Raw genomic sequence first — 26,480 nt, 5'->3', positions numbered from 1 at the left:
AAAATTCCACAAATTTAAAAAAAAGCAGAGAGAAATGTTTTCCATGGTGTTAAGGAAGTCAAAAACTTCTAGCCACAATCCATTCTACTCGAGCTATTCAAGATTGCTTAATAACTGATTTCAAGGTCTATACTGAACCTTAAACCTAAATCTATTCTTTTATTAATAGTATTGTATGCTAATTTGAAACGACTGTATGTTTCTTCTTTTTGGATCTTCACTCATGTCTCATAAATCTTAATTAACATATTCAATAAAAGGAACAGGAAATGAAGATTTTTTTGGCATTATTCTATCTATTTTTTCCCAATTAATTTTACCGAGTTCTTTAAAACAAGTAAAGAGAGATAAAATATATCACATTTAAAATATGAAATAGAATATTGTACACAAGTTTGAGTAAAGAATCTTAAACCAAGAGTACATACTGGGAAAGAAAATTTAGAAGCGACTTGTTCAAAACACACACAAAAAACAATTCCTAACATGTATTTCTGTAATGAAAATTTTCATGAAAATTATATTGAAATACAGTACTGTATTTTGAATGAAAACATCTTTGATGTGGAGAAAGTATGAACAATCACATTGTCTAATTTGTTTTTATTACTAATATTTATTCAATTAAGTTAAATCCAAACATATATATGGTCAAAGTAATTATCTTAAAGGATTTTTTTTATGTTAAAATCCTGGTTGAGAATCTGTCAAATGAGAAATATATGATGACAATCCACTTAACTCTGGCTGCTAAACTGGAAGTCCCCGGAAAAATTATTCAAACTACGAGCCATAATATTCCCAGAGTAGTATAAACTACTGTAAGGTCCTGTTTCAAGTACGGCAAACAGAATGTTGGCCCACTATTCCTTATATTCATATTCCCTCCCTTATTCTGCATCACCCTTTTTCATATTACAATTACGGTATTACTATCATTATCCTTAACCCTTTTACCCCCAAAAGGACGTACTGGTACGTTTCACAAAACTCATCCCTTTACCCCCATGGACGTACCGGTACGTTCTTGCAAAAAATGCTATTTAAATTTATTTTTGCATATTTTTGATAATTTTTTTGAGAAAATTCAAGCATTTTCCAAGAGAATGAGACCAACCTGACCTCTCTATGACGAAAATTAAGGCTGTTAGAGCAATTTAAAAAATATATACTGTACTGCAAAATGTGCTTGAAAAAAAAATTAACCCCTGGGGGTTAAGGGTTGTAAATTTCCAAATAGCCTGGGGGTAAAAGGGTTAATCCCTCTCTTTGCTTACCTTTGTCGACAGTTGAGATGATTTGGAATTCCGTGTAACTCCATGATACTCTAGCACACTATAAGTCTCCTGACATCTAATCTCTTGCTGTCTCTGAGCTCGCTTTGTACTATGTAGCCTGTAATCATCAACCATAAATTATTACAAAGGTCTAAAACGATTACAATGAAGTCAAATTATTACAAAGGTCTAAAACGATTACAATGAAGTCAAATTATTACAAAGGTCTAAAACGATTACAATGAAGTCAAAATAGGACTTTTCCAATTTTCCATAATTGTCTGCAGTACTGTATAAAAAATCTATAGCCATTTAAATTAGTTATTTTAGTAAGAAACAATTACCTAATTTATTATAATACAGTAACACTCAAACTTGATTACCCTAAACTTATTTCTACATTTAACAATATTAACACAGAAAATTTTGCTTGTATTCCTTTCTAGAGTTGATAAATTTTTTATTAAATCTACAAAACTGAATATTTAAGAGTATAGTGAATCTTACTTTAGGCTATTAACTATTTAGAATTACTGTTGGCTGCACGTTGTCTTGAAAATAATTATGTGTAGGTTCTTATATAGGGTCTTCGTTATTTATTGGGAATATAGACTTTCTAAGAGTAATTTGTTAAGGAGTTACTAATAGTATTTACCGTAACATTCCTTGAATCGTACTAACCTTGACAAGGAGTTGACCGTGTAGCTTCGTTTAGTTTCTGACAGTGGTAAGGAATAGCCAAAATGAAGTGGGTGCTGTTCCTTTTGGCTAGAATAGGAACAACACCCTGGTGCAGTGTAAAAGGCATTCCGCAGCTTTAAAATTAGAGTATTCGGTTCGTAGTTTTCAGAGGTGTATGGCATCACAGAGCCAATAGGAATAAGGCCACTAAAGTGTACACCCCAACTAGTTATTAATTCTGGTACACCACCTTTTGACTTGAACCATAGTCGAATCAAAATACCTGGAAGATTTATTTTAGTGTCACTGTAATTATTAAGTATAAAACTAGAGAATAATAACTAAATATATAAAATTATTCAGTAAAAACAGGAAGATATATGCTACATTCTTCAATGTTGCATTTACTCCTGAAAAAGTAATCGTCGCCATCTTCTCCTACGCCTATAGGCACAAAGGGCCCAGGTTAGATTTCGCCAATCGTACCTATCTTGAGCTCTTAAATCAATAATTCACCATTCATCATCTACTTCATGCTTCATAATCCCCAGCCATGTAGGTCTGGGTCTTTCAACTCTTCTAGCACATTTTGGAGCCCAGTTGAAAGCTTGGTGAACTAATCTCTCTTGGGGAGTATGATGAGCAAGCCCAAATCATCTCTGCCCCTCACCATGATCTCATCCATGTATGGCACTCATGTAATCTCTCTTAGTTTCATTTCTAATCTTGTCTTGCCATTCAAATCCCAATATTCCTCTGAGGGCTCTGTTCTCAAATCTACAAAATCTATTGGATATACTGTAGTTCCATTGTCATACCAAAACTTATATCCATACTGTAACACTGATCTCACAAAACTGACATATAGCCGGAATTTTATATGTAATTTCCAGAAATTTCATTTCCAAATTTTACTTAGCCTAGTCATTTTCTGATTTGCTTTTTTAAATCTTTCATTAAATGCCAATTCTAAAGACCATGTATTATAGATCATAATTCCAAAATATTTAAAGTATTCTATCTCATTAATTCCTTCGCCTTCCAATATTTCATCTTTTGTTCCAAATTCCATTCTCATCATCTCTGTCTTTCTTCTATTTATCTTAAGCCTAACCTCATGTGATATTTCATGTATTCTGGTAAAGAAACACTGCAAATCATTTGTACTCTGCTTATAAGGACAGCATCAGCACACTCTAGGTCAACCAATTTCCTATTACCAATCCAATCCAATCCTTCTCCATCATCCCTAACTGTTCTATGCATTACAAAATCCATGAGGAGGATAGGTGACAACAGATTCCATTAGGGTACTCCGCTGTTCATTGGAAATTTAACTGATAGGACTCCACTACTCCACTAACATTAACTTTGCACTTGCTATGTTCATGAACAGATTTAATCAAATCTGCATATTTAAGAGAACTCCATAATAAGGCAGGACTCTCCACAAAATTGGCCAGTGCACACTATCAAAGGCTTTTTCAGTTGACTTTTTCATAGTACACAAATGACATCAAGAGTGGATTTCTATATTCTACACATGGCTGTATATGTCTTAAAATGAAAACGTCTACCTTCCCTAAATCCTGTTAGTACATCTCTCAGCTTTTCATCATCTTTCTCTCTTGTCTCATCAGAATAAGCATACTATATATTTTCATGACAACTGATATCAGTGTGATGCATCTGTAATTACCGCAATCAGTCAGGTCTCCTTTTATGTTGTCATTTTCACCAACACCCCTAGCTCCCTTTCATCAGGTTTTGTCTCTTCCCTCCACATTGTACAAAATAATCTTGTAATTATTCTGGGGGGGTCACTTCATTTTCGGCCAGTATTATCTCAGCAGTTATTTCATCGTAACCAGGGGCCTTCCTTCTCCTGAGTTTTTTAATGATTGCTTTGACATCAAACACAATGAATTTATTCATGGGCAAATCAAGGTCTTCATCAGCTTCAGGTATATCAATCAAATTATTCCCCTCATATCTCCTATTCATGACCTCACCAAAGTATTTCATCCAATGTTGCCTTTCTTCATCTTCTGTTGTTATAACAAATTCACGTCTCTTTTTGATGGGTATATGCTACTGCTTCTTTGGCCCCTTAGAGATTTCATTAATAATTCTATGAGCGATTCTTATACCATAGCCACTCCTTGAATTAATAGATTTGTCAGCCTCATCTGCTTTCCTATCTAAATATTCTCTCCAGTCATTCCTGGCTTTTCTTTTGATCTCACTATCAATACTGGAATACTTAGCATGCTCTACCTTGTATGTTTCATTGCTTCCTTGAAAACTTTCAACAACCAATTTCTCGCCTTTTTTATAGTATCCCATGTATCTTTAAATATCCATGGCTTTCTCCTTGGAACTGCATGTCCTAAAACCTCATTACTAACTGACTGGTATATGTTCTCAATACAATACACATATTATTACTGCATACAGGGATGGAATGGATTGGAACGAGATAAAATGTAGAGATAGGTATAAATGCGGACTTTATAAACAGTTTAAGTACAAGGAAAATTCTGACACTCATGTATAACAGTTTTAACTAGGAATGAAAGAATGATCACCTATGAAAATGACTATGGTCTGAATACAACCTTCAACAGGAGAATTATTAATTTGTTCATTTGTTGAACTTTGCCTCGTTATCAGGGAAAAGTGCACTGACAGTGTAAGCTTGCCATTTTCAGTTTCACTATAAAGAAATTGTAAAATCTTAAACATATATGCTAATTTATATATTTCAACTAAAGTCTTTTACTTATAGTTGGTCTTATATAGCAACTGAGTAAAAATACGAGCACTTCTAAATGCACAAAATACCTTTTTTATTAAATACAAATTTTTTTTACTCTTCTTTTAGTTAAGAAATTAAAGCTTCCTAGTTCAAAGTTATAAAAAACATCAAGCTTAAAAATATTTAACCGATGAGTGCTATTTCTCTTATTTCCAAATTGATATAGTGTGGTTTCCATCCAACATCATTATAGAACATGATGGCTTTTGCTTTTTTAAACACAAAGAGGAAGAAATGTGTAAACTTCATAGACATTTCTGAATTATGATATACTCTATTCGATTAGAATAGCCGTAAAATTAACACTCGTAATTAAAAAAAGAAAATTCTCTTCATTAACATCATCCATTTATGGGAGGTGCAGTCAGTAATAAATAATGATGGGTATTTTCTCGAAATGAAAATCGTAGACTTTGGCACCAAGGTTAGCCTGCTTGGAAATAAGTCATTTACCTCAAACGGACATGGAATACTGTTACATGCCTAGGAAATTCCTTGTATTCCAATTCCTATTTACGTATTGATATATACAAACCTCCTTTAGCTACATAAAAAATAATTGACATAAGCCTCCTGGCTAGTACAGTGGTAACGTGTTTGCCTAGCATTTCGCATGGCAAGAGATCGATCCCCGCCCAGGACCGTGAGTTTAAGCTGTTTACTGGGGAGGCTACTGCTGTGGTAGGGCACCACAGTGGGGGGTTGGGCTTGCCCGGCTGACGTTCTGGTGAGCATCTATTCTGATGGAACCGGAACTGAAACCAGTCACCTTTAAGGTGATGATATCAATGACCACATCATTTATGGTTAAGAAATTAGATTGGCTCAACACACACCAAGATACTTACACTTCAGAGATCTCACATTTATTGGGTTGATATTCTCAGGATGCATTTCCAGCCAGTTAGGATTGCATGTACACTGAAGCTCACTCGAGTACAAATTCTCTTTTGTTGTTGGGGAATGGAGGGTAAAAAAATACCTGTAAGTAAAAAAAATTAATTAATGACAGAGGACTAAAACTATTGTAACTTATGTTCCAAACATTTCTCTTACCCTTATCTACCTTCTGAGACTTTATTTACCAGAAAACCATGGCTCATAAAGGTTCCTTTTTAGACTTCAATAAACAATGAAAATGAATAATGTATTGCTAAGAAATATCAATAACTGGTCTATAATGGTTTAAAGACAAACTCAGGGGTCTGATATAAAGAATTTTTGACATTTACAGTATAGTTGACTACAATTATTACTGCACAGTAATATAAACATCCGAGTTTAATTTCTAAATTCTTAAATCTGAACACGAATTTCTATTCTTAGAAAAAAATATCATTGCAATAATTATTAATCATTGTACAGTATTATCATATGTACATACATACATATACCAAGGCACCTCCCCCAATTTTGGGGGGTAGCCGACATCAACAAAGAAACAAAAACAAAAAGGGGACCTCTACTCTCTACGTTCCTCCCAGCCTAACAAGGGACTCAACCGAGTTCAGCTGGTACTGCTAGGGTGTCACAGCCCACCCTCCCACATTATCCACCACAGATGAAGCTTCATAATGCTGAATCCCCTACTGCTGCTACCTCCACGGTCATCTAAGGCATCGGAGGCAGCAGCAGGGCCTACCGGAACTGCGTCACAATCGCTCGCCATTCATTCCTATTTCTAGCACGCTCTCTTGCCTCGCGCACATCTATCCTCCTATCACCCAGAGCTTCCTTTACTCCATCCATCCACCCAAACCTTGGCCTTCCTCTCGTACTTCTCCCATCAACTCTTGCATTCATCACCTTCTTTAGCAGACAGCCATTTTCCATTCTCTCAACATGGCCAAACCACCTCAACACATTCATATCCACTCTAGCTGCTAACTCATTTCTTACACCCGTTCTCACCCTCACCACTTCGTTCCTAACCCTATCTACTCGAGATACACCAGCCATACTCCTTAGACACTCCTTATAAATTATATTCTTAAATAATAATTATGAAATCCACTTGGACAAGAGCCCTAGAGTTGATGAAACTGGATACTAGAGAGTGCCTAAATGAGTAAACATACAGTATGCCAGAAGACCAAAAACGTACATAAGACAAATGCATACTTATTTCGTACAGTACAGTACAGTACAGTAGTGTAGACTTGGTTATAAGCCATACAATATACCATACAAGATAGGAGTGTCATAAGAAATCAAATACTGTTCAACACAACTCACTTTGAGCAAGAAGTAAAGATTAACAATACAGTACTGTATAAGAGTTTAAAGGCCAAATAAATATGACAAAACAACTGAAACTATGTTCTTGCATGAGAAATGCCTTTGGGAAATTGTTAAAAAAAAAAAGAATGTAGCTGCCCCCAACAAAATTCATAACAGCAATAACACACTTAACCCTATTTGGAACTTTCCAACCCTTAACCCCCAGGGGTTATTTTTTTTTTCAAGCACATTTTGCAGTACATTTTTTTTAAATTGCTCTAACAGCCTTAATTTTCGTCATAGAGAGGTCAGGTTGGTCTCATTCTCTTGGAAAATGCCAAAGTTTCTCAAAAAAATTATCAAAAATATGCAAAAAAAAATGTAAATAGCAGTTTTTTGCAAGGACGTACCGGTACGACCATGGGGGTAAAGGGATGAGTTTTGTGAAACGTACCAGTACAGTACGTCCTTTGGGGGTAAAAGGGTTAAGATGATACAATAGTTATAAGATAATTTTGAATACCGGTAATTGGCAGCATTTTTATAACCTAAAATTTTAACAAATCCGCTTCCAAATAGAGCATTACTTATTCCCAGAAATTACTGTACATGCTAAACCCTATAACAACAACAAATAAGGGTGCCCACCCAGCTTTATCATCTCAAGCACAAGAATCCATTGGAGAGGAAAATGAGCCTAATATCAGAGGGGAATTTCAATATAAAATACAAAAAGAATTAATTTGTTAGGTTAGTTTTTATAGTTTCCCTTTCACAAATATGAAAAAAATTCTAAGCTTTAGAACATAAATCAGTTGAATATGAACACCATTTTGATAGTGAAACCATCTAAATATACATCCTCATCAAGTTGAGTGTAAGACACTCAACTTTAACAGAAATTCTGACACAACAATAAGCTTCTTACTATAACACACTTTTGCCATTATACAGTATGCTGTATTTGGAATTCTATCAAAATTCCCCTTTTAATGTTCATCCAATTACAAGTTGAGGTAGTGAGATAGAAGATATATGTACGTGACCTCTTTTGCCATAGAGGCGATATCATTATAACAGGACTGAAAAACTGTTTGATGAAACAAATCAATATGATGGCTCTATCTAATTCACACTTGAAAATGTTGAGATGGCAAATTTTTGTTTTGACAAAATATGAGGCCTAAAAATGTCTTATCAAGCATACTTTATAAAGAAAACACCATATACCAACAGTAAAATTCATTGCCATTTCTACCCAGTGTTAAAATAAAATCAAGGCATAGTACTGTGAATCTATTTTTTTTTTTTTTAAAGTGAAATGGTTCACTATAAAGGATACATAAATTACTGTACAGTACTATATAAATTTAACTACCTCCCAAAAAACCTTTTACAGTAGAGAAAAAAAACTTGGAATGAAAAAATTTTTACTTTTAAATGACGTAATACGAAGCCATATAAATAGCCTTTAATCTAAGATCTGTTTCTACCTTATCCTATTTTTTTTAAGAAGAATTTTTAATGCAACTAGCTGGTCACATTCCTAGATTCTCATAGTACTCACTCAGAGAAACTTTTTTTTTTATAAGATACTGAAGATTTCAATTGTCTCAATTTGTTAAAACCCAACTTTTGTGAAGTCCTTGATTGCATTGGCCTACAACCTCAATACAGTAGTAGTAATATACATACTAGAAACAAGATTGATATTAGTAGATTTTAAAATAAAACTAATAATACAGTTTTTGGCTTAAACACCTAAATCAAAAACTTGATAAAGCAATAATGCTTAATAGTACATGTGCCAAAACTGCATTTAATGAACCAATGGAAAACATATTTACTACTATATCAGAAATTGGTTAAAATCAAACTTATAGTTGAAAAGTTTATGGTTTCTCTATGAACTGCAGTCTCTATAATTTATGGATAGTATAAAACCCAAGTACTATAGCATATGGTAACCTCCTTACCCAACAGTTGTTGGTGGCCTTGGAGACTTTGAGGGCAGCGGGCTTGCTGGCGTTGGTTCAACCTGGCTTCCATGGCCCTTTAAATTCCTCCCCACAATTTGCGACAGATGCCGTAATCGGAGTGCTTGTTGATAGGACCATAACTGCACTACTTGTTCATTACAATTAAACCTGAAATAGAGTTAATACGGAAATCAATGTGTTCTCAGCTCAAATTATGATTCGTATTATTATTATTATTAAATGCTAAGCTACAACCCTAGTTGGAAAAGCAGGATGCTATAAGCCCAGGGGCCCCAACAAGGAAAATAGCTCAGTGAGGAAAGGAAACAAGGAAAGATAAAATATTTTAAGAATGGTAACAACATTTAAATAAATATTTCCTATATAAACAATAAAAACTTCAACAAAACAAGAGAAAGAGAAACTAGATACAACAGTGTGCCTGAGTGTACCCTCAAGCAAGAGAACTCTGTATGCTGTATTTACAAACCTCTAATAACAAACAAATGGCAAATGACTAACAGAATGTAGAAAAATCAATAAACAATGATCCATGAGAATAAAAGCATAAAGCAGTGTGTTTTACCTAAAAAATACAAGACCCAATATTTGTCAAAAATCCAAATTTCTTAATGTTCTCATTTCAAAATTTCTCAAAATAAATAACTTTATAAAAGGGGTTTCCTCATTATCCTCTAAAATGAGCACCTTTAACCTAATAGGTGCTAAGCATTAATTTTATTGATGCATTACGAGCTGCCAAAGGACGGCGTTGATATTATCGAAGCTTTATTTTAAAATTTCGTGGGATTCTTTCTCTTACTACTTTGGCTAAGCTCAGTGACATAGATATACATTCTTTACCCAATCAGCTGTGGCTGGAGGAAAGAGTTACCAAATAATACATTGTTTTACATACAATAAAAGTGAAAAGGCACCATCATCTTCAGAGAGTGGGTGGAGCCATCGACAGTTTTGTGTGTGTTAGAGGTAGAGTGCCTTTCATTTCAGATACATTTTAGCATTATTTTCTGTTTTTGTCCATTAGAATGACCTTTAATGATAATAATAATGATTCTGTGTCCTATGATAATAACTTTGACATTGAGAATGACATATTGAATAACGAAAGTAACGATAGTGTCCAAATACAATCTGTAAAATTTATGGGTATCCGTGAATCTGCATGAAAACTCTAATTAAGGAACTAATTTTAGCTTTTTACTAGAGATGACGGCCTGGTGAACATACCAAATGGAAATTCTTACCCCAAAGAATACCAAACCTTTTTCTTGGCTGATATCATGATCGACAAATTTGTCAATGAACCGGATAAAAAAGGCAAACAAAGTTTTGCAAGAGAAGATGTAAGAGAGTTATTTCTGTCAAAACTTTTTAGTGTTAATGATGACGTCATAAAAAGGAGTCTGAAAAGGATGCATAAAACAAAGATGAAGTCTTAAATATGTAGTATACAATTATAAATAGATTTGTAATAATTTTTCTTACATATGGTTATACCTTTTTTTCTTGTTTCATAAGATAGGTAATGTTAGTGTTGGACGGAGTATGCATATGCAAATACTCTCTTACAAAAACAGTACATCCATTTCACACAACTAATTCTTGTATATCTATTGTAATTTTCTAAATGATTGTTTACTATATTTGTTGACATTTTAGCATGAAAAAAATCAAAATGCAACAAAAACTATTTTGTCAAGCCATCCCAAACTAAAAAATTCTTACAATAGTTTAATAATTTTTCATTTTTAAAAATTTCTTAAAAATATATTCTCAACACTTGTGAAATTTCATTATTGGTTATTAATCTCCATTTCAAGGACATTCCTTTAATATATAAATACAGTATTGGGTAATTTAGTTTGTAATAAATGAGAAAATAGTGTTATGATAAAATCACGAAACTCATAATGCAGCCGTCATTTTTTGGCAGCACTCCCCTAGAACTTTGTGGGTTAAAATTAAAAATTAATTAACGTATAGTACAGTACGATACAGTTTACAGTATACTGTAGTACTATACCTCATAACAATAAGCGCTGCAGAAAAATGGGTACATTTACACTTCAGTATATTGTTTTGCAAGATGCAAAAGTGGCTTAAAATATTATTCTATTTTACAAAATTCACTATACTGTATAGTTATTTCTCACGTATGTATACTTCCCCTGCCCGTGCTGCCACAACCACATTTTTCATTCACCATCACTTTTTTTTTTACAAAAAAATATCCTCGAAGGGAAGCTGCATTACTAAAAGTATTTTATATAAAGCTTGTTTTGATGCTACAGTATGCTCAATAAATGCTTTGCATATTAGGAATTCTAACTTCTAGAGAGAAAACTTCTTATAAAATAAATCATGGTCGACATAATTTTTCCAATTTTACTATATTCTGCAACATTTATGGGAAAATCTTACATATTCTAAAATCCGAGTATTTCTAAAAAATAAAGCAAAATGGAATTTTATTACCAAATTAATCATTGTGATATGTCCAGGTCACAGTGAATAAAAATATGAAGCAAAATTTAAAAAAACTTAAAACTTATTTGTATTTTTCTTAACTATAAAAACCCGAGTCCTTTAATATGTGTACGACTTCAGCGAAGTTGGAATGGCCGTTTAAACTTTTAACGAGGCGAACACAGTTACCCCCCCAATTGGGTGGCGGGTAGTAACCCTCCCTTTGACTTGTAACCTAGGACTTGTGGGGTTGTTGAAGCAGGGATGTAACTAAGGATTCAGGTTTGATTAAAAAATATACACTTTCCTGTAAAAAAAATATTTATTTTTTCCAACACTACTACAAACTATCGTCCTTTAATAGGCGACTCATTCCTTAGGAGGGAGAAAGTCCTTAAAACCAAACTGGCTGGTTACTACCCCGAGAAATGCCAATGCACTTCAGTCCTGACGAGGAGCAAAAGTTATAATTCCTGTCAACTTTCTAACTACACGAGCATGAAGATGACACAGGTGTTCAGCTAGGTCCCTACCTGGTGAATAGCAGGCAGTCACAGGAAAACCTATAAGCTATCATAAAAAAAACTCAAGAGATGGAAAGCCCCTGGATACGATGGAATAACTGCAGAGAGGATTTTGGCCAAAAATGAAGCGACTCGTAGAATATTTACAAGATTATTTTGTAGAACGTGGCGAAGCAAAACCTGATGAATGAGAGCTAGTAGTGTTGGTGAAAATGACAAAAATGGGAGACTGACCGATTGCAATAATTACAGAGGCATCACAATTATGTCATTTGTCATGAAAATATATAGTATGCCCATTCTAAAGAGACTAGAGAGAAAGATTGATTGATTGATTGATTGAAAGTTTTCTGGCATCCTGACATCTAAGGTCATTGTCACCCATAGCATTTATTATATATGAAAAATAAAAGAGAATTCAATTAAAACCATAAAAGTTAAGAAGTCATCACAATAGTTAAATAGTTTTCAGAAGACCTGCTCCTTTAATAAATCTAAAAATTCCACTCGCATAGTAGGACACATCATGTCCAAGAATCTTGGCAAGGATGAACCTCCCATCCTCACCTCGAGCCTCAAACATATATCTATTTCTTAAGTTAGTAAAATTAGGGCATTCGGTCAACAAATGCCTCACTGTTAAAGGTACTAAACAGTCCTCGCAATACGGTTGGTGTTGGCCCTTCGGCAGAAACTCGTATGTCAACCGTGTGTGACCAATTTGGAGGAGACAAAGAGTCGTCTCCCATTTTCAGGGTATCATGTTATACCTCCAAGGCGATATGATATTTGTTACTTTCCTCATTTTATTGCCATCTTGACTATCCCAGTGCTGTTGCCATTTATTACAAACCAATTTCTTGATGTAAGGTAGGATATCATTACAGGGAATGGGATGCCTCCTTGGTAGCAACTCGGATGCCGCATTCTTCGCCAGTAAATCGGCCTTCTCATTCCCAGACACACCTACATGTGCTGGAACCCAACAAAATCGAACTGTTATACCTCTCCGTCCAATAATAAAAAGCCATTCTAAAATCCTTAAAACTAGAGGGTTACTAGAATTAAAAACTTGTAAAGCTTGAAGAACACTCCTTGCATCACTAAAAATGGTAAAATTACCCTCCTTTTCCAAAGCTATTTTCTCAATAGCGGTTAGTATGCCATAGAGTTCGGCAGTAAATCATTACTATGTACTCCAAATCCAACGCCAGCATCAGATTTGGAGCCATCAGTATATATAAAAGTCGATCCCCTATGTTCTTCGACATGTTCCATAAAAAGAGACCTGGATTCTAAGTCAGTCATATTCTTCTTAACTCCAATAAAGTATTTACAAAAAGATATGTCAGGTAATTTCCATGGAGGCGTTGATGATACCTTGAATGGAAGCACATTAATTCTAATTAAATCCAGATTATTTAATAATTGTTTCACCCGAAACCCAAAAGGTCGAGGAGATTTTGGGTGCAGCTCAAAGTAGGTTGAGTGTTTTACAAGGCTTGCAGTCTGAAAAGCAGAAGAATTAGGGAGTCTTTGCAATCTAAACCAATACCGAATAATAGAGGACATTCGGTAAAGGTCTAGAGGCAACTTCCCAGCATCAACAAGGAGACTTGTGATAGGCGAAGTTCTAAAGGCTCCTGTGGACAATCTAATGCTAGCATGATGTATTGAATCTAATATTTTTAACCGGCTTGGGGTTGCTGAGGAGTATATTTCGAATCCATAACTAATTTTGGAAAATATCAAGGCCTTGTATAATTTTAAAATTGTATTGCGGTCTGCCCCCCCTTGATGTATGGGACAATACTTTTAAAAGATTCATAGTTTCAACACATTTAGCTTTTAATGCTTTTAAGTGAGAAACCCATGTAAGCCTACAATCAAATATCAACCCTAAAAATTTAGCTTCACTTGCACATGGGATCCGTTGACCTTTGATGTATATATCCGGGTCTGGATGTACTCCCCGTATACGACAGAAATGGACAATTGTAGTTTTACTTGTCGAGAACTTAAATCCATTCATATCGGCCCAATGGATAATTTTATCAATAGAGAGTTGGATTTTTCTCTCAACCATTGCCATTCTGGCCCCAGCAAATGATATGGAGAGATCATCCACAAATAATGTTGCGAGAACATCCCGGGGAATGACTGAGGATATCCCATTAATTGCTAGTGCAAAAAGGGTTACACTCAGCACACTCCCCTGAGGAACTCCTTCTTCCTGGCATTTACTCTGTGATAGAGCTTCCCCAACTCTCACTTGGAAAACTCTATGTGAAAGAAATGACTGGATGAATAGTGGTAGCTCTCCTCGTAATCCGCACTCATGGATTCTTTTAAGTATACCGTATCTCCATGTGGTATCATATGCCTTTTCAGGATCAAAAAAGACTGTCACATGGTGCTGTTTGGAAGCAAAGGCTTCACAAATGGAGGACTCAAGTTGTATCAGCACATCAGTCGTTGAGTACATTTTCCTGAATCCACATTGAATGGGTGATAAAATATTCTTCTTTTCAAGGTACCAAATCAGTCTTACATTGACCATCTTCTCCATGATTTTACATAAACAAGATGTCAATGCAATAGGTCGGTAGTTTGCTGCTAAAAACTTGTCCTTACCGGGTTTTAAAAAGGCTAAAATAATGGCTAGTTCCCAAACACTTGGATAACTATGATCATGCCATATTTTATTAAAAATGCTTAAAATAAATAACTTTGTATTAAAAGGTACATGTTTAATCATTGCATATGGAATTCCATCGGGTCCAGGGGCTGTATCCTTACACGTAGCAAGAGCAGAATCAAATTCTCTTTCAGTAAAAGGAGAATTGTATGACTCTTGCTTTCTTATTGCGAAGTTTAAAACTTTCTTTTCTTCAATGCTCCTATACTGGTGACCAGGAGCTGCTACACACATGCACGATACATTTGAAAAATGGTCAGCCAGGGCATTGCTAACTTCGGTTGCTCCAGTCATATACTGGCCATTTATCTTTAACACTGGTGGTGGGTTTGGGGTGAATTTGCCTGCTTTCTTTTAGACTTTCCTCCACACAGATGATGTTGGTTTTCTACTGTTAATGGAGGAAACAAATGACATCCAAGACTGGCGCCTAGCTTCTTTCATGGCACGGCGGAACTGTGCTCTACATTTCTTGTATATGACTAATTTCTCCTCAGTACGGCACATGCGCAATCGAGTTAAAGACTTTCTTGTGGCTCTGTGCAGGGCAGTTAGTTCTGATGACCACCAGGGGACTGGTCGTCGTCTGAATACTGTATCCCTGTTGTTTTGGGAATGGAATTCACTCCTGCTGTGTGAAGAGTTCCATTAAGTAAGTCTATGGCATCATCAACACTTTCAAACTGTTCTGCATTTCCTTCAATTTCACTTAACTCCCGAAATCTATTCCAGTCCGCCTTATCAAGATTCCATCGAGGCGATCTTTGTAAAGGTGGACCATTGTTGGTGTTTATAATGATTGGTGCATGATCACTAGTATGCCAATCATCTAATGTTCTCCAATTAAAATCGAGAAGACAGAGCTTGCAACTGAAAGGTCAATGCAGGACAAGGTATCTGTCTGTACATGAAAATGTGTGGGGTCTCCTGTATTAAGGAGCCCGACATCTTCATTCTCCAAAATTGATGATATAATATTACCTCTTGCGTTCACCAAAACATCACCCCATAAAGGATGTCTACTATTAAAATCTCCTAGTAAGAGAAAAGATTGTAGGAGCTGTTTAATCACCTCTACTATATTATCATACGAGATGTTATCATTTGGAGGCAAGTAAAGAGAACAGATTGTGTATTTTCTCCCTATATCAATCTGTACAACCACTGCCTGCAGAGGGGTACAGATGGACAACGATATATGGGGAACATCTCGACGAACGTATATAAGACTTCCCCCATGGCTCCCAGCTCGTTGATCATATGGTGTTCTATAGCTAACATACTCTCGAGGACAAGGAGTATTAGCATCGAGCTTGCTTTCTTGTAGACATACAGTTATAGGGGAGTGTTCACGTATGAGGAGCTTGAGTTCTTCATATTTCGCCCTTAAACCCTGGCAATTCCATTGCAGAATGGAGGAAAAAACTATGATTTATTTTTTGGAAGACACCTTAGATGAAGTCTTCCCATTGGCAATGTTTGATCTAACAATATTTCCCGGTGGTATCTCTAGAGAGGATCTTGATATAGTGGGTTTTGTGTTCTTTTTCTTTGTGTCCTTTTGATCTAATTGTTGAGGAGGATGGTGGACCCAACTTGAATTTCTGATTGGTTCAATTTGCTTCTAGTTGATCAGAAACATCAGCAGACAAGATATCATATTTATTTGAAGTCGTGACTTTAATGTTTCTTATGGTAGGAGGCGAGAGAGATGGAGGTCTCTCTCTTTTTCGATTAAAAGGTTGTGATCTGTCAGGTTTTTGCACCTTCCCCACTACAGGTTCACCAGGTAAATTAGTTTCAAGTGGAACCTCCATCAGATCAGGCAAGGACACAGCCTGAGAGAGGTTTGTACTATTGTTTAGAATCTGAGTAGTTGGCTTTTGAATAACTTTCAGATCTTTAAGTATCTGTTTTGATTTTTCTACAATTTCTGGACATAGATTTTCGATGGGACTTTCAACCTCTTTAACTACTTTCATTTGTTTCTTCATATTAGAAGTTGAGATATAATTTTCGTCAGTGTGGTTTGGCAAGTTTTTCTTCAGAACCATTGAAAAAGGTTGCGCTGGTCTTATCTGCTTTTCAAGAGCTCTTTTACGAGCCTCTTTAAAAGTAACCCTTTCCATGGTCCTAATGGTCTGAATTTCTTTTTCAAAAATAAACTTAATGCAACTTTTAGATGTAGCTGGGTGTGCCTCCCCACAATGTATGCAATTAGGGTTTTCTCTGCATACTCCATGGCTACTTTTTCCTCAGTTGGCACAAACAGCTGGCTTATTATTTACTTTTTCTTTGCATTTCTGGCTTAAATGGCCATATATTTGGCAATGATAACATCGAAATGGTGAAGGGATATAAGGTTTCACCTTCAACGATAGCCAACCAGCCTTAATAACATTTGGTAATCTACATTGATCAAATGTTATAATCAAAGTAGCAAGAGGAATACGTTGTTCTCCAACTCTCTTTCTCATTCTGACTACTTTAACTACTCCTTGACTTTTCAGTTCATCCTCAATTTCTTTTTCCTCTATATCTAGCAATTCTGGAGCATATATCACACCTCTACTCTGGTTGAAAGTAGGGTGCGAAATGCATTTTACACAATGACCATCCAATGTTGTCAGTGTTTTTAGCCTTTCACCTTGTAATGGGGATAGTGTCTCTATCAAGAGACTTCCATTTCCTTGGGGTAAAATTTTTGGCTGCCCTCCACATCAATTGACTATTTCTCTGTTAGCTTTGAAAACATTTAAATGCTCATTTCTTCCGTTTTCAAATTCTAAGATCAAAAATTTTTCATAATTCACTACTTCATAGTGACCAGGTAATACTTCTATTTTTCTATATCTTTGGGTACTATCATCATTTCTCACACTCTCTCTTTTCTTCTCTAGTGTTTTCTTATCATTATTTCCATAACGAATATAAGATTCCAACGTTACTATGTTAGAACCCGAGTTGGAGCTGTCTGTGCTGAGGTCCATGTTTGTATTTTCCAGGTCGTCAACAGAGGGGTGGGTTTTTTTTGTTATGAGCAAGCCGGGTTATCCACCTCTTATCGGAGGATGTCAGTCCTCCTATCCCATGTGGCCCAACATGAGAAGAGGCTTCAGCGGGGACCAGTCCTCTATTAGAGAGGGGCTGCCTCTCTTTAGGTGGGCGTACACTGGTCAGTGTGGGTAGTTAGCCCCTCCCACCGTCGACTCCAATGCCTGGCGTCACCCATTACCCGCAAATATGGGTGACTTAAAACCGGATCACTGCAGCCCGACTCTTAACAGACTTGGTCTGCACTCAATGGGGTCTGCCAGAGGGTGATAGCGTCTAAATTGGCACAGGTTGAGATGGAATGCCGTCCATCTCACACTGTGCCAAATCCAAAGCAGCATCCAAAGTATAATCGAACATGCCAAAGTCGTCAACAATATCGAGCCCAAAAGGAAGAGATGGGAGAAAAAAGAAATAACCAAAAGTAAAAGAGAAAGTGCCGACTGATTTAGTTGGATCAACAGCTGGGCACCGAGGTCCAGTGGGAAGTAGTTCCCACTGTTCATTAGACCCCAGCTGCTGATCCCTAAGCCCCCCATCCTCATCAAGGCTTCAACATCTGGGGGGAAAAAGATTGATGAAAAGTTGAGATGAACAAGCAGGATTTAGATAAGGCACGTCTACTGACCAAATTTTTATTTCAAGACGTGGTGCAGCAATGTGTACAATATAGAAATCCACTTTTGATGGCATTTGTGGACTATGAAAACGCCTTTGATAGTGTGCACTGGCCAATTTTGTGGAGAGTCCTGCGTTATTATGGAGTTCCTCTTAAATGTGTAAATTTGATTAAGTCTGTTCATGAGCATAGCAAATGAAAGTTGATGCCAGCAAGTAATAATAATAATAATAACAACAATAATAGATTTTGTAATGCACAGAACAGATGGGGATAGTGGAGAAGGATTGGACTGGACTGGTAACAGGAAATTAGCTGACCTATAGTATGCTGATGACTCTGTCCTTATTAGCAGAACAACACAAGACTTGCAATGTTTGTTTACCAGAATGCATGAAATATCACATGAGGTAGGGCTCAAGATAAATAGAAGAAAGAGATGATGAGAATAGAATATGCAATGGGTGATGAAATATCATTGGTAGGAGAAAGGATTAATGAGGTGGAATAATTTGAATATTTAGGATCTATGATCTCTAATATAGGATCTTAAGAATTTCAGTTTAATGAAAGACTGAAAAAAGAAAATCAAACAATGGCAAGGTAAATAAAATTTGGAAATCAATCGCCTGAAATTACATATAAAAATCAGGCTATATATCAGTTTAGTGAGATTGGTGTAACTGTATGGACACGAGTCGTGGTATAACAATAAAACAATATCCTACAGATTTTGTAGATTTGAGAACAAAGTCCTCAGAAGAATACTGGAGTTAAATGGCAAGACAGGATTAGAAATGAAACTATAAGAAATTACTCAAGTGCCATATGTGGATGAGATCATGGTGAGGGGTAGATAGAGATGGTTTGGGCATGCTCTGCGTAGTCCCCAAGAGAGATTAGTTCACCAAACTTTCAACTGGGTTTCACAAGGCATTAGAATAGTTGGAAAAACCAGGCCTACATGGCTGAGGACTAAGAAACATGATGGAGGAGATGATGAATGGAGAAGTATTGATTAAAAAGCTCCTGAGAGAGACTGGTGAAATTTAACCGTGGCCCTTTGTGGCAATAGGCGTGGGAGGAGATGATGGTAGAGCCAAGACAGCATTTAAGAATCCCACAGTTTAGAAATACTGTCTTAACCGTACCAAGGCAAAATAAAGTGGCAGTTGTTTACTAGTGCTGGAGTGAGCGTTGTGGTTGGTCTACTCACGCTACCACCCTTCCGCTAACTAAGTAAGGTAGTTACACCTCGCAAAAGCCTTAACGGCTGGTTTCCGCAATCACTGAAATAACACTCTATGTAAAGAGAATAAGGTTTGTATATAGTGGCAGAACAAATATTGTATTCCTTACTTAAAGTTTGTATTTCGTGTAGAAATAAAGTACATCAGCAAAAATCAAAAGGCATACCTAACATTAGGGACAATGCCTACCTCTTTCCAGATAATAATTTACAGTACAATACTAGCTTTGAATAGCTTACCTTTCTTTGTCTGCTTCCTCGGCAAAAATACTTGCTGCCTCCATAATCACTATTTAAACTGCTGATGACTTATTCACACTCTCCATCTTATGGAGAGTACTTTGGGATTTTAATCTGAAAATAGTAAAAGGTCAACATCATCAACAACAAAATGTAAGGCTACGATTAACATTCATGTAGGTATACATTAAATAAATTTTCCTCACTACTTCAACCTTTTACCTTAACAAATCTTGGAATATCTTGGTTCCTCATGTGATATCAAGTCAAAAGGATACTTCATTATAATTTTAAGAATGGCTTCTATAATTTTAAAATACTGTACGGTAAATCTAAGCATTATAGCTCATGATAATGGCAATACATAGTGATAATCAATAAAATAACAAATTATTAAAGTAAATATGACAAATTCGTAAATAATTTGTATTTTTCCTAACTATACAAACCTTAGATATTTAATACGGGCATTACTTTCGGCGTAGCTGAAATGACGAGCCATTAATTTTTAACGAGGGCTAACTACCAACACCGCTAGTTAGCGGGGGGTAGGGAAGGTAGCTTGCTACCGCTCCCCCTCACACACCTGTGATTGAGCTCACTTTGCTTGGAGGTAGGACTTCAAGGGGGATAGGGCTGGCGGGTAAGTTTGGTTAAATAGCTAAGGTCTGTATAGTTAGGAAAAATACAAATTATCTACGAATTTGTTATTTGTTCCGTAACTGGAATACAACCCACGCTATTTAATAGGGGTGACTCACCCATTAGGAAGGGTGGACATCCCAGCCAATCTGGCTTTTTGGCTTTACCCGGGGGCTCCTTATCTGAGTGTGTCAGCACTCAAGGAATAAGGAGTCCCTGCGCCTCGCTAAAACCTTGCTACGCAAGGTTTGCAGCCTACGCAAGTTGTGTGTGAAGGTATGTAGAAGTGTGACTGTCCTGGTAAAGTTATTCAGAGTTCTTTTAGATGGAAAAACTGTGCACCAGTAGTTTCCCAATACCACCTCGTCAGGGTATGGGGACGCAACAGTATTAATCTTAATACTAGGTACACAAGGGAGCATGGTTTATCTGTAGTGGTTTGAGGTCAGCTATGCAGATAACCCACCATGCTGCTTTCCCCAAGAGAGGGGAGAATAAAGAAAATAAGGGACAGTCAAAACCTTTTCATCCATACAGACTAAAACCAGGTAACAATGCCCTCAACCTTCAGCTACTTGTCCAATAAGGAGCTTGAGGTTTTAAACCAGCTGTTGTGCAGCCACCACAGGACTGATAGAAAACGTATCAAGTCTCCTGTGGGTCACGTCTTGTAGGTAGTGGGATGTGAATGTGTTCTGACGCTTCCACACCCCAGCTTGAAGAACCTGCAACACTGAGTAGTTTCTTTTGAATGCCAGGGACGTAGCTATGCCCGACATCATGAGCTCTGGGGTGACGTGACGGAGGAGGGTCTTGATTCAGTGCATGGTCAATGACCCTGCGAATCCACGCTGAAATGGTGTTCTTGGTGACCCTCCTCTTGGTCCTTCCTGTGCTGACAAATAGTGCTGGCACACGAGGACGGGCTGCGGCTGTTCTCTTAAGATACAGCCTCAAACTCCTCACTGGGCATAGTAAGAGATGGTCTGGGTCATCTGTTACAGTACGGAGACTAGAAATCCGGAAGGAGTCGAATCGAGGATCCGCTACTCCCGGGTTCTGAGTCTTAGCAATAAACTCAGGGACAAAGCTGAACATTACCTCTCCCCATCCCCTTGAATGGGCTATGTCGTATGAGAGACCATGGAGTTCACCAACTCGATTGGCTGAAGCCAAAGCTAGCAGGAACACCGTCTTCCAAGTCCGGTGGCGATATATTGCCTGGCGTAATGGTTCATAGGGAGGTCTCTTAAGAGGCCTGAGAACTCGAACCACGTTCCATGGGGGAGGTCTCACTTCTGACCGGAGGCAGGTAAGTTCATAACTCCGTATGAGTAAAGAAAGTTCTAGCAATGAAGAAAAGTTCATTCCTTTCAGTATGAAGGCGAGGCTAAAGGCTGAGTGATAGCCTTTCACTGCCGAGACTGATAGGCGCATTTCTTCACACAAATACACGAGGAACTCCACTATTGCTGGAATAGTGGCATCGAGTGGAGAGATACCCCTTCCACGACACCAACCACAGAAGACTTTCCACTTTGCCTAGTAGACTGCTGATGATGACTTACGCAGATATCCAGACATCCTGATTGCAACTTGCGAAAATCCTCTCTCAGAGAGGAGATGGTGGATAGTCTCCAGGCGTGAACGGCTTTGTGGAAGATGTTGGCATGTGGTTCTTTGAGTAGATTGTGCTGTGGAGGGAGTTCTCTTGGAGGCTCCGTTGGGAGTTGCAGAAGGTCCGGAAACCATTCTGCGTGATGCCATAGTGGACCTATGAGGGTCATTGAAAGATTGACCAATGTTCTAGTCTTGTTGAGTACCCTCCTCATCAGACAGAACGGGGGAAAGGCGTAAACGTCAATGTTGTTCCACCGCTGTTGGAAAGCATCTTGCCAGAGAGCCTTGGGGTCTGGGACTGGGGAACAATACAGCGGAAGCCTGAAGTTCAGGGCCGTTGCGAAAAAGTCCACAGATGGAGAACCCCACAAAGTCAGGACTTTGTTGGCTACTAGATGATCCAAAGACCACTCGGTACTCACTATCTGAGATGCTCTACTCAGGTTGTCGGCGAGCACATTCCTTTTGCCTGGAATGAAGCGTGCCGATAGTGGTATTGAGTGGATTTCGGCCCATCTCAGTATCTCTGCTGCTAGATGGGATAGTTGCTGCAAAAAAGTACCTCCTTGCTTGTTGATGTAAGCCACTACAGTGGTGTTGTCGCTCATCACCACCGCTGAGTGGCTCGCCAGGAACTATTGGAACTGTTGAAGGGCCAGAACGACGGCCTTCATCTCTACGAGATTTATGTGGAGGTACTTTTCTGGCTCTGACCAGAGGCCTGAGGTCGTGTGGTGCAGCAAGTAGGCCCTCCACCCTTTTTTTTGAAGCGTCTGAGAACAGCATCAAATCCGGGGGGAGGACGAGAAGGTCCACTCCCTTTCGTAGATTCTTGTCTGTCACCCACCACTGGAGGTCCGCCAGTTCTGCAGGTGCCATGGGGATCTGGATGTCCGGGGAGTCGTACGCTTGATTCCACCGGGACTTGAGTCGCCACTGGAGGGATCTCATCCTGAGGCGACCATTGGGAACTAGACGGGCCAGCGATGAAAGGTGACCGAGGAGACGTAACCACAATTGGGCTAGAAGTTCTTCTCGTCTGAGAAAAGGTCTTGCGAACTTTCTCAGCCTTGATATCCTGTAGTCTGATGGGAAGGCTTTGTGGAGATTGGTGTCTATGGCCATGCCTAAGTATACTAGTCTCTGAGTAGGAAGCAGAGAGGACTTCTCAAGATTTACCAGGATCCACAGATCCTGGCAAAGTCTCAGAAGTTTGTCTCGGTGTTGAAGAAGGGTTGACACAGAGTCTGCTAGGATTAGCCAGTCGTCCAGATAATGGAGGAGACGGATGCCAATCCTGTGTGCCAAAGATGACACTAGGGTAAACACTCTGGTGAAGACTTGTGGTGCTGTGGAAAGACCGAAGCACAGCACCTTGAACAGGTACAGTACTTTCTGTTGTCTAGGCTGAATCTTAAGTACTTCCTTGAAGACGGATGGACTGGGATCTGGAAGTACGCGTCCTTTAGGTCCAGTGTACACATGAAGTCTTGCGGTCTTACTGCTAGTCTGACCGTGTCTGCCATCTCCATGCTGAACGGAGTTTGTATGACAAACTTGTTCAGGGCTGAGAGGTCGATGACTGGTCTCCAGCCTCCAGACACCTTTCTTAGAAGAAAGTAGACTCAAGAAGCCTGGGGATCCGTCGAGGACGTCTTGGAGCGCGCCCTTCTTCAACAGGGTCTGGACTTCTGCCCGAAAGGCTTGCCCCCTTGCCGATCCCATGGCAAAGGAGTTCAATGACACTGGATTCCTGGTTAGGGGAGGTACAGATGTTATGAACGGGATGCGATATCCTAGACTGATCACGGAGATTGTCCAGGAATCGGCCCCGAGTTACTTCCACCTGTCCGAGCAACTTTGTAGGCAACCCCCCACTGGTGGAAATGCAGGGGGACTGCCTATCCTAGCATTTGCGGCCTCGGCTGCTCCCTCTAGGATTTTTCCCTCCTCTGGAGGACTTTTTGCCTTTCCTATCTTTGACAAGAAAGGGCTTAGACACCACTGTCTTCGCTGCTATCGTCGTCGTTGCGGTCTTGGTTGGACAGGACGGCTGGGGTGCTGGAGGTTTAAAGGACTTAGATGTTAAAGCCCTATGGAGGAGTGAGTCTTGATGAGACTTCCTCCACCTCTCAGCAGCAAGTTCCACATCCTTAGGCTCAAACAGATGGGACCCCTCTAGGGAGGAATGTCTGAGCCTGTTCATCTCAACGCTAGGGACCTTCTGGTGGAACCTCTCAGACACTGCATCCCAACGTTTCAAGATGGTGTTTGCCCACAAGTTCCAGACTTGGTGAGCAAGAAACTCGATCATGCGAGTGCCTGAGAGAAGGAAGATTTCCATAGCTTTCCTGGTACTACTTTCCTTGGAAAAATCCTCGGATCGTATCAGGATACCTAAGGTCCCTAACCAGAAGTCCAGCCACGAAGTAGCTTGCATAGCATACTTGGTGACCTTCTCCTGATTAAGGATTTCGGTTGCCGAGAACGAGATCTGCCGGTTGAAGTCTCTCTCAAGAGGGATTCCCCTGGTTAACTCTTCCAGAGAGTGGTGAAGAGAAAGAAGTGGGTTCCTCCAGGATCTCAAAGCACCTCCGGAGCTTGTTCGTAGTACTGGCACGGTTGGAGGAGGCAAACTCAAGAGAGCTGTTGGGAGATCTTATCTCTGGTACTCTTCACCCCTTGAGACCAGGGCAGGGCTGCACTGGTCTTTGAGAGTTTCTGAATACCAAAGAAACGGTCTCAAGACCGTGTCTTTGCCCTCTCGAGAGGGTATCTCTGGGTCGGAAAACCCATTGAGAACCCTCATTAGAGTCAAATCCTACCAAAATGCATGCTCTGACTCTTGTTGGTCTCCTCCTGTTGTAGGACTTGCAGCGCAGTCTCCTTCTATCCCCAAAGGCTCTTCTGGGGCGAGTCGTGGAAATGTGGCTGGTTGTCTCCATTCTAGCCCTAGTGGAGGACTGAGTTTTGGAGTCTTTGGATTCCTTCCTAGGAAAGAGGTAAGACTCCAACATCGATGACCTGTGTGGCATGTCCCTCCTGCTCTCTGACTGCAGGGAACTCTTCGCGTGAAGAGAGGTTTCCTCCAATGGTGCGATGGAAGAGTCTCTACTCGCACGGTTCCCTTGGTGACGGGAGGTCTCCGTCCGACAGGGATGGAGTGTCTTTCTGAGAAACAGGAGGCACTCGTCTCAATGGTCTGCATGGAGTCAGCTTCGCCCTCATGGAAGTGACCGCGTCGGAAACTCCTCTTTTCCTCTTCAAATGGGTAGAGGTAGCCATGACTCCGTGCCTTATGTCTAGAGCTATAGGTCGCTCTAATGAGCGACCAGACAGGACAGGCTTGAAAGCCTGCGTTACGGCTCTGACTAAGGCACTGAACCAGGGCTGCTGGCTGCACTGTTAGACAGATCCCCTGAAGGGAAAGGAACCGAGGGTTCTCTACGAGGAGTCACTGTGATAGGTGGGTCCACTTAAGGAGGCAGTTTAGGGATCCTGAACCCCTCTGCTTGAAAGTGTTCCCTTCTCCCGCAGTGCGTGCTGGTATGCGGTTGCGGGGAGGGGAATGAGGTGATGGTGACCTTGCTGGATGACGCATCTGTGCACGAGGCCCGTGGGTGCGGGTGCTCGGGCCCGTGGGTGCGGGTGCTCGCGCCCGTGGGTGCGGGTGCTCGCGCCCGTTGGTGCGGGTGCTCGCGCCGGGAGAATATTGGCGCTCGCGCGAGGGAGGATATTGGTGCTCGTGGGTGGGAGAATATTGGAGAATGCTGGCGGAGAGAAATGGCGCGTGCAGGTGAGCGCTAATGTTCAGGCGAGCGCTAGCGCGTAGGTGAGGGCGGCAACATGGTTGTCGTCTCACCTACAGACTTGTGCGCCGGAGAGTAATGGCGCGCTGGTTGGCGTGTGGGATGGCGCGCGGGCGATGAAGGGCACACATGCTGGCGCCCAGGAGAGCGCTGGCACGCGGGAGGGCACTGACGCGTAAGAGAGCGTTGGCGCGCAGATAAGTGCTGGCGCGTAGGAGAATATTGGCGCACAGGTGAGCACTGGCGCGTAGGAGAATATTGGCGCACAGGTGAGCACTGGCGCGCAGAAGAGAGCTGGCGTGTAGGCGAGCTTTGGAGCACAGGTGGGCGCTGGCGCATAGGAGATCGTGGGCGCAAGGCGCGTAGGTGCAGGAGAGTGCTGTAGCACAGAAGATCGTGGGTGCGCAGGAGAGCGCAAACGCACTGTGGTGTGCTGGCGCGTAGGCGACCCTGGCCGTGTGAGCGCAGGGTGCACAGGTGATCGTGGGCGTGTGGCACGCAGGAGAGTGCTGACATGTAGGTAAACATTGGCGCATGTTGGCGCGCAAGCGCGTGAGGCT

At 39.6% G+C, this 26,480-nt stretch overlaps 1 protein-coding gene across 1 annotated transcript in view; it reads right to left on the bottom strand.

The window, feature by feature from the left end:
* Positions 1-26,480, bottom strand: part of Uvrag (UV-resistance associated gene) — a 56,982-nt gene that overhangs the window by 11,563 nt on the left and 18,939 nt on the right. Inside the window, exons 2-6 of the mRNA XM_068355168.1 lie at positions 19,850-19,963; positions 8,973-9,143; positions 5,625-5,758; positions 1,959-2,241; positions 1,278-1,395 (exon numbers count right to left, since the gene is read on the bottom strand). Coding sequence (XP_068211269.1) covers positions 1,278-1,395; positions 1,959-2,241; positions 5,625-5,758; positions 8,973-9,143; positions 19,850-19,893 — 750 coding nt within the window. The 5' untranslated portion in view covers positions 19,894-19,963. The remainder of the gene's footprint in view (positions 1-1,277; positions 1,396-1,958; positions 2,242-5,624; positions 5,759-8,972; positions 9,144-19,849; positions 19,964-26,480) is intronic.

Source organism: Palaemon carinicauda, chromosome 31, assembly GCF_036898095.1.
Source record: "Palaemon carinicauda isolate YSFRI2023 chromosome 31, ASM3689809v2, whole genome shotgun sequence".
NCBI lineage: Eukaryota > Metazoa > Arthropoda > Malacostraca > Decapoda > Palaemonidae > Palaemon > Palaemon carinicauda.
This window is presented reverse-complemented; position numbering and strand designations above follow the sequence as displayed.